The 9,950-nt window shown below is 30.0% G+C and overlaps 1 protein-coding gene across 2 annotated transcripts; it reads left to right on the top strand.

The window, feature by feature from the left end:
* The first annotated feature begins 1,138 nt into the window (after positions 1 to 1,138).
* Positions 1,139 to 3,655, top strand: LOC124826613 (Protein kinase superfamily protein). 2 transcript variants are annotated; one of them, XM_047299480.2, is made up of 8 exons: positions 1,139 to 1,291; positions 1,719 to 1,886; positions 1,982 to 2,229; positions 2,310 to 2,436; positions 2,513 to 2,786; positions 2,986 to 3,118; positions 3,201 to 3,287; positions 3,403 to 3,655. In XM_047299480.2, the coding sequence occupies exons 2-8, from the start codon at positions 1,790 to 1,792 to the stop codon at positions 3,526 to 3,528; spliced, it is 1,092 nt and encodes a 363-aa protein (XP_047155436.1). In that variant the 5' UTR covers positions 1,139 to 1,291; positions 1,719 to 1,789; the 3' UTR covers positions 3,529 to 3,655. The 2 variants fall into 2 exon arrangements, with proteins under 2 accessions (XP_047155436.1, XP_047155437.1); XM_047299481.2 differs by lacking the exon at positions 1,139 to 1,291 and adding an exon at positions 1,306 to 1,609.
* The last annotated feature ends 6,295 nt before the right edge of the window (positions 3,656 to 9,950 follow it).

The following is a 9,950-nucleotide window of genomic DNA, read 5'->3' on the forward strand; positions in this document are numbered from 1 at the left end:
TGATCTTTCTTTATTATTTAATCTGACTTCTAATGTGTGTTCTTTACTCGACATTTTCTCTTTTAGCACAAGGGTGTATATAGAATACAACAACTAATACATTAACTCATTTCCATACATTAATCAAATGTTGTATAAAGAAAACATAGTATACCTTAATGTCACAAAGACAACATCTCAATGTTTTCACTTGAAAAAAGGACACTTAAATACGAATAAGCCATAGTCTTCGTAGAATTTTTTTATCAGTTCCTTCAGAGAAAAATAACAAAAAGAAGAGTAAAAGTTAGTTGATTAGAAAATTCATTATCTGTATAGAGACATGGGAAGTCAAGAACCTTGATAATGGAGATAGAAAAGTTTAAAAAGGTACAAGAATCTTCATCCCTCATATTCCACCACTAATTTATTTCTTCATCCCTTATTCCTATTACTTTTAGGTTTTCCTCTTAGTTTTTCTCCTTGATTTCTTTTTTATTTTAATCTTTAATTAAAAAGATAAACATATATCAGCTCGATAAATTACAATTCAGTTATTAATTTTAAAAGTAAACTTATATGTAAAATTTAAATATTTACACCCATTCCTTTTTACTTATTCATTTTGGAAGGTTATATATGATGGCAGTTTTGCTATGAATCATATCCAAGTGTTATCATGATAAAAATCTCATTCAATTGGACTCATTGATGAGCATCAGTACATTAATTTAAAGGATCAAAAAACTTATTCGTCATAATGAAGACTGATATTTGTATAAATGTTGTTTGTAGTGAGATCTTTATAAATGGTAGGCGAACACATGTTTAGGAGAAATTATAAAAGATAGATTGACAGATAGGCAGTGGTAAATCCAATCATTGAGACGAAAAGAAAACATAAAAAAGGTCAGCATATGATTTGCACGTCATGTTTGGGTGTCAGATGATAAGAAAGACTTAGAAATAACAATAATAACCATATAATAAAGAAAGCTCTAAAATAGAAGGTAATGAACGAAGGACATGCTTCCATCGTGGGGGCACGTACGTGCAACACAACCCTACCAACGTTGGCGCACACAACAATTGTTTATCTTCCAACCGACATTCCCGGCAAAAACAATAACATCTACCTTTCTTCCCAAACCACTTTCATTACACCAAACTTACCCAACTACGCCAAAACTTTCCTCCTTCTGCATTTCCCAATCCTTCACTCTCTTTTTATTTTTCTCTTCCTAATATTCCTCTTTCTCGTCCACTCATTGTATGTGCCATCGTTAACGTGATTTATCACAACTTTCCTGAGGTAACCAGATAACCTCGTCTTACGGTTCTTTATCCGTCTTCTTCCACTTGTACATTTTTATGCATCAGGAGGGTTTAAATCTTTTATGTGTATGTGGGGTTGATTTTGCGCCGTTAGCAATGCCAAACGCATTCACGATGCTGCGTTCCATCAACTTTGCTGCTTCTTTTCTTGAACGTTAAAGAGAGGATGCTTTGTTATTTATATTGTTCGTGTGTCGATTCTACTGGAACAAAAAGTTGACTTTTTTTTTATTGATCATGTTCATCACCTCTGTCCAAAACCATAGACAAATGGACACACGTTCTTGAGATTTTGGTACTCGACGAATGAAAAAATGGCAGAGGCCACCCCATGTTTTTTTTATTGGATTTTATCTTGTTTCCGCATTGTCTGTTGAGAATTTGAGCGTTGAAAATGGTTTCAGGTGATTCATTGAATACCGATCGTTTCTGTGAATATGGCTTATTGAGAGGTGCAGATAGGACCAGCTGAAGTATGTTGTGCTGCGGAGGTGCAGAGGAGGAGAGCAGCGCCCCCCCTGCAAGCCAATACACTGCACCACCTAGGGGTAGCACATACGGCGGAGGAGGAGGTAACGTCTTCATATTTGTAATTCTCTTTTTTATGCAATACATTTCCTCTGCAAGGTTATGGATAATGATTTGCAGTAACCCTGGGTGAATGCAGGAAGTGGTAGAGGAGAGCCTAGGGGTGTTGCAAGGAGTGCCCCACAGAAAGTGTTGCCGATTGAGATACCCTCTATTCCATTGGAAGAGTTAAATAGGTTAACAGGAAACTTTGGTACAAAGGCTTTCATCGGCGAAGGTTCCTACGGACGGGTTTACTATGCAAAATTGAGTGATGGTACTGATGCTGCTATTAAGAAGCTGGATAACAGTTCTTCCCCAGAACCTGACTCCGATTTCGGCACTCAGGTATGCTTTTGATCTCATAATGTAATTCCATTTCCTCGTTCATGATGATGTTGTCACACATTTCACTATTGATCTTGCAGTTATCGGTTGTCTCAAGACTGAAGCATGACAACTTTGTTGAGTTGATTGGATATTGTCTAGAGGCAGAAAACAGAATTTTGGTATACCAACATGCAAGCCTTGGTTCTTTGCATGACGTGTTACATGGTAAGTCCAACACTGTCGCTATTCAATTAAGAAAACAGGTCTGGTTCTTTGTCTGAACTCTAGGCTTTTGCTACAGGAAGGAAGGGTGTACAAGGGGCTGAGCCTGGTCCAGTTCTAAGTTGGAACCAAAGAGCCAAAATTGCATTTGGTGCAGCAAAAGGACTTGAGTTTCTTCACGAAAAGGTTCAGCCTTCTATTGTTCATCGCGATGTTAGATCCAGCAATGTCTTACTGTTCAATGACTATGAGACCAAGATAGCAGATTTTAGCTTGACAAATCAGTCTTCTGACACAGCCGCTCGGCTACATTCAACAAGAGTCTTGGGAACATTTGGCTATCATGCTCCGGAGTATGTCCTCAATGAAACCTTCTGATACATTAGCCATAACGTTAAATGCATACTGAAAAATATTTGTTTCTAGACAAGTGTGTCTTCGATTATTGGCAATAATTTCATGTTCCATCCCATCCAAACACTATCCTTTGTTGTTAGAAACAATACCATGTTAATGTAAGTTTTAATTTTGTTTTTAAAATGATTACTTCAGGTATGCCATGACTGGGCAGATAACCCAGAAAAGTGATGTTTACAGTTTTGGTGTTGTGCTATTAGAACTCTTGACTGGAAGAAAACCAGTAGATCACACAATGCCGAAAGGACAACAGAGTCTTGTAACTTGGGTATGTGTTTGTTTGATGACCTTAATTGGTTTTCTTCTCCATTATATTACAATTATGATAATTTGTTCTTTTATTGTTCCAGGCAACTCCAAGGCTGAGCGAGGACAAAGTGAAACAATGTGTTGATCCTAAGCTAAACAACGAGTATCCGCCAAAGGCTATTGCCAAGGTTTGCTCCTTTATGCTTCCACTATAGTTGAACCATGCAACTAAATTTACAAAATTACTTCATAGTAGTGTATAGTTGAGAGTGGTGACTGAATATTAGGCGTTGATAAATGCAGTTGGCAGCAGTGGCAGCGCTTTGTGTTCAGTATGAAGCTGATTTCAGACCAAACATGACGATTGTGGTGAAAGCTCTTCAGCCACTTCTCAATGCAAAACCGCCTGGTCCTGAAACTCAAGCTTGACATTGTGATCTCGTTTAACTATGAGGGTTATTAGATTTTTGTGCAATTTGTAACACAATGATGAAGTTCATTTGCTTTCATTGTCAAATGATTGTATATTATGCTATGCCAAAGTTGATTCGGTTTGCTAGCTCTCCCCTTTGTTTGGAAACATATGTTTGAACACGTAATGAATGATGGAGACCAAAATTTGGCATATGATAATCAAAGGTAAGAGAATGAAAATTCAGAAAAAGCCTGATGTTAGTTGAAAATATCTTTCATCTCTTTTGCTTGACTATTATGGATATCAAAACACTTGAAAAGAAATCTTATCTGTGGTAATTTTAACTTTACATCAGTGATCAATGCAAGTGAGTTTAATCATCACATTTTGTGTGTAATGAATAATTAAGCTAATAACATTCATGTTGTTTATATAATGTTTTAATAGTTAAAATCAACTTTTGATAGCTTTCATAATAAACTCTTTCTATATAAATAAATAAAGATACCTCAATTATAGTGGTGTATAGAAATATCAACATTATAAAAGTACAAGTGAATTAAAATATTTAAATTGTGTTTAATGAATAATTAAATTACTTATTATAATATTGTCACAATGCATTCTTAAATTAAAATCAATACATAAAATATATCTTTATACTTTTTTAAAATAAGATCATGTTGTATTTCTCATTTATATTGACACTTAAAAATATAATTATCATTTATCTTCATGAAAAATCTTATTAAAATTATAAAGACGTGAAGGAATAAACCAAACTCATAAAATAAATAAAGTCAATTTTTAGAGAATTTAAACAACTCCAAACATATGTAATTGATGCTTATTATAAAAATAAAATTCAAACTAATAATAGAAAACATAACATAACATCATTTAAGAGATTATCTATTTTCAACCCTAAATTACTCAACTCAATACAATGATTTCTTTTATGTAAAAAATATAAAATACTTTAAATTTAATATCATCATAAATCTATAAACACATGCGTCGTCTCCCTTTAATGAACCAAAGAATCATATGCGATGAAGAAAAAGCTTAAAAAACAAGACTATATTTTTATAGTTTAGTGTATATTATGATAAAAATATCATTAGACATCAAATTTGAAATATTACAAAGAAGAAAATAATGATTTACATAGTATCACAAAACATATTATCTCTTTGATAGAATGTAGCAAATAAAAAAGTGTACATTAACATTGTTCCTACCACATCCAATACTTCCACGTTATTTAGGAGTTAAGACCTAAGGTAATTTAAAAATACTCCTTTCTCCTTTAATTCTCTTAAACGCTTTTTAAGGATAAAACCATGATGGAGTACACTCCATGACCTTGACTCCCAAATTCCAAATCCGGTTGTCAAAGTGAGCACAAGACGCTACAATATTTGAGAATGAAACTTGCATCGACTTCAACTTCTCCTTCCACAACTACGTCACTTTAAGACTACCCTGACATTTAAGAAAACCTCGACACCATTGTTTCCAAGAGCATGAAGCAATCCAATTGCTGCTATATTCTTTTCTTATTTCCCCATGCATTTTAATTGTATTGGTTCTGAACTCAAATTCGATGATTCAAGTAACTTTTACTGCCCACGTGCAGGTCTGATTTAGTATGGATAAAGAAAAGGTGTTTATGTCTGTGATGATTAATTTTTTTAGTGAGACCAATGATGCAAACCTAGTGTCGTTTTAGCAAAGAAAATGAAGGACTAAAGGAAAGATCATTTTGCAAGGAGGCCAAGACCGTCTCTAAGTCACTACACTACAACTCCAAGTGAAGCAAAGTTAAGAAACTTAGTACTGGAAGTGAGAAGTCGGTACTTAGGCAACAAAAGAGAAGAATTAATTCGGCCTAAATTTTAGTAAAAGTTGATAATAACAACACTTATATGAAAAGTCATTTGAGATCTATATCAAAGGCATTAAGAATAATGCATAAACTCAAATGAAAAGTTATTTTAGAACTATCTTAGAGGCGTTAAGAATAACGCAAAAGCTCGGATGAAAAATCATTCAAGAGTTATCTTAGAGGCGTTAGGAATAATGCATAAGCTCAGATGAAAAGTTATTCAAAAGAAGAGTTAAGAATAACACATAAGCTTAGATAAAAAAACAATTTCCTTTGAATGGTGTCTAAAGTGGTGGATCTCCCCTTTCTCATCAAAGCTAAGAGTCTTTCGACAAGGACGCAATAGCTCGATTCTTGAAAGCCTGATATACAAACTCGAAGATGAAGCTTTCATACAACTCACAATGATGATAAATTACAAATAAGTCTCAACCACGACGACCTCTTCGATGCACAAGAATATGGTAAATCAATATGCACAAGGTACGAGAAAAAACTCAAGAGTATGAGTGATATTCTCTGGGATAAATGTCAATGTCATGGTTAAGGATGTTTCATCAAATAAAACATGAATTTCTATGAGGACATTTGTAAAATAAGTCAAGAGTATGAGTGATATTCTCTGGCATAAATGTCAATGTCATGGTTAAGGATGTTTCATAAAAAAACATGAATTTCTATGAGGACATTTGTAAAATAAGTCTGAGGAGAACCCTGACTAGGAAATATAAGGTTTTTAAGTTTGTCTATTATGACTCACCTCTCTTTTACGGGAGTCTACTTAACAATAATATTTCTCTTTCAAAATCATCAATAGGTAAAGTTACGACTCACTTATAAAGGGAGCTCAATCACTTCCTTCTTAGGTTGTCAATAGGAGTAATTCCATAATTTTCCTTGGGATTTAGACATTGCAAAACATTGCAAGGAAAATTGACGTGTTAGATAAAAATCTCAAATTTGAAATGTTTTGGGATTATTTTAGAAATGTACCACATTTTTAATAACAACTAACACGATCAACAATTAATATATAATGCAAAACTATTTATCTATCTCAAGATTCACCTCAAAAGAGTTATAACCCTTCAAAAGAGAGATGTTATTCGTTTTCTCTAACTCAAATTATTGTTTCCATGATTATAGACCCATAAGAATTTAGAAATGTGACAAGCTTTTGACATTGGAGATAAAGAAAAATAATCAAGGATGATGAGACGATTAAGTGTGGTAGGAAAGCCATGACTGATATTCCTACCACACCCAATAGTCTCACATTGCTTAGGAATCGAGGTCAAACACAGTTTAAATACTCCTTCTTTCTTCCACCCTCTACGACGTCTTTTAAGGATGAAACCGTGATAGACAAGGATCCAAAATGGATAATACCTTACATGTATAATGATTTACTCTAAACAAATGCATATAATGGAGATGAAGGGAGAGATTCTCAGGCTGTGAAAAAAAAGAAACTTGCATATAAACACGAACAGTTATATACTTTTTAAAAATATTATTATTATTATTAATAAGAAGAAAAAATAGAGTTATATTTTATTAATTTTTAATCATATAAAGTGTTTTATTTTTCTCCTGTTAAAAAACTTTAAGTTAATTTCATAAGTCTATTGATAGAGATAAAAAATAAATTTATTTTTGTAGTTATTGTTCGAATTATTTCAATTTTGATATAAAACTCTTGTATTAACTAGGTGTGATAGATATGGATAATATTCAATTTTTCATATACCTCCATTTATATACCTGTGTTGATTTTAACATTTATAATTTATTAGATAATCTAAAAGCTTAACTTTATCTTTGTAGTTAATTTTTCATTTCATCTTTATTTCTTTTCTTATTGCCATACCCGTGTGTACCGGGTTTTAGTAGACAAAAATACATTTATTGATTCTAAGTTTTAAGGTTAAGGGTATTTTAATAATTTTCATTCTCAAAACTAAAAAAAAAAAGAAACCCCCGAAACCTTTAGTCATGTCTCGCATTCCACTCAACCCTTTCTCTTTCATCTCTCTCACTCTAACCTTTTTAGCCCCAATTGAAAAAATCAGAAACACTTGCCTACTAAAACTATGAAAATTATGAAAATACCCTTAACCTTAAACCTTAGAATTCATCATATATAAGGGTATTTTTGTCTACTAAAATCCGGTACACATTGTTAAAATGTACCAATTGAAAAACAGACGTACGCGCGTTAGCAAACCCCTATATATATATATATAATATAATATAATATAATTATTTATAGTTGGAATGATATTTTCTCTGATTAATTTATGTGAACAATGACTAGATACTTTTTTACAATTTTTCTATATAAAATTATTCGTAAATAAGATGAGAAAGGAAGACTAATTATTTTAAAAGAATGTTCCTACTATAATTAAGAATGTTTTATAACTGATTTTCGGGTAAAACATAATATTAAAAAAGTAATTGTATTTATATGTGTTTTTTAAAAGAAAAACATTTATTTGACCTTTTTCATTTTTCAACATTTAATTATCCGTGAGATTTTGACTTTCAAAAGTTCATGATTTATCATATACTTGCGAGTATTATTTATTATTTTATTGATAGTTAGCAAATTAGTTTTATGTTGGTTACATATGTTTTATATTTGATATAAATTTCAGCAATAAATATAATAAAAACTTTCTATAAAAAAATTAATTGATATAGAAAGGGAGACATGTAACATGAGTTAATATCACAATTAATGTTATATACTCTTTTAAACAACTCAATTGTATTAAAAATAACTCATTGTTATACTAATAGATTTTTTACCTTTAATTAAAACTTAAACCGATATAAAAATCTACATATAATATTAATTGTATGGATTAAGTTGACTCAAATGATGTAATATGTTATTTCTCTTTAAAAAGTTGATTATATTTATATGTTTTTCATCATATAATTGAAATCAACTTAACCTACTCATAACAAATATTTTCAATATTCAATTAACTAGTAAGTATCAATATTTATCAATAATTTTAGTTAAGTACATTAATATCTAATACTATAAAAAAATTATATATTACTAACAAACATAATTTCTCTAACAAAAATCTATCAATTAGTTGACTTTACAAACAAATTATAAATAACAAAAAATTTGTTGGTAAAATAATTATTTATAAATTTTACTAATAAATTATTAAATTCATCGATAAAGATGAATACTTGTAAATTTTGATCATTGGTAAATATGTATATATAAATACTTATAAATTTTGAATATCGATAAAACTCATTAATAAATATTACAATTGAATATTCTTTTTCCTATTCTTTTTCTTTTTATCATTTTTTTTTCTTTTTCTTTCTTTCTTCTTTCCTTCTTGTCAAGTCACTATTGCTCTTTTGAACTTTTTCTCATTTTCTTCTTTTTCTTTTTATTTTTCTTCTTTCTCTTTCTCTTCCAACTCCAATAGTCATCATCGTCACAAAAGTATCATTGCTGATGCACTTTTATTGTCATCGTGTTTCCTTCTCCTTCTCTCCTTTCTCTTATCAAACTTGACAAAACTTTTATTATTTGTTTTATTGGTAAATTTTGATGACATATTAATCACCAATAGAAATATTTATTAATATTTTAAATTATAGAAGATGTTGATAAAATATGTCAATAAATTTGTATTTACTAATATACTTATTTTTATCGATAAAAATTTATTGATAATTATGAAAATTTTTGTAGTATAAATTAATACTTAGTTTAAAACTAAACTAGTCATACCTACTAATTAACTTACTATTTAATAACTGATAAATAGATTATTAAATCAAATCCTTGATTAAATCATAATTTGTTGTAGAAAATAGGTGATTATGAAATTATTTTTGTTTATACACTATATATTTGGCTTAGCTAAATTTTGATTTTATTTAGATTGAATATATACTTGACGTAAATACATTTTCAATGTCCCAAATAATTTAATCAAGATTTCAATTTAAAAGGTATAATAATTTTTTTTTTAAAAAAAAAGCAAGTCTAGTTCACCCTTCTTATATTTTTGACCATTTGTTTGAAGAGCTATAAGTTCTTCTTTATTGACATGTTCATGAAACAACTAAACCTAAACATAACAAAGTAAGATATTGATGAACAATATATTAAAGCATGAGAACAATTTTTTAAGAATAACAATTATACTTTAACACGTTAATATTAAAGCATGTGTTGTATTAGAATATTATCCAAAAATTTGTCAAAATAATTTTTTCCTTCATTTGTAGGGATTAAATATATATTATTTAATATATTATTTTTAATAAAAATGCATGATATATTAGTTTTTTCATATAAGATGAGAAGTCTCTCGTGAGAAGTCTCTCTAATAAAAATTGTAACAACCCAATTATATAATATTATAATTATAAAGGAACAATCACATAATTAATAAAGTAGATTAGTTAAGAGACAAGAAATATAAAGTTAATTTACACTCATCTAACACAACCATAAAATCAACTTTATATACAACATACTAGGCTCAAAACTATGAA

This window comes from Vigna umbellata, chromosome 5 (assembly GCF_029865625.1).
Source record: "Vigna umbellata cultivar VRB3 chromosome 5, Vumbellata_1.0, whole genome shotgun sequence".
In the NCBI taxonomy this organism is placed as follows: domain Eukaryota; kingdom Viridiplantae; phylum Streptophyta; class Magnoliopsida; order Fabales; family Fabaceae; genus Vigna; species Vigna umbellata.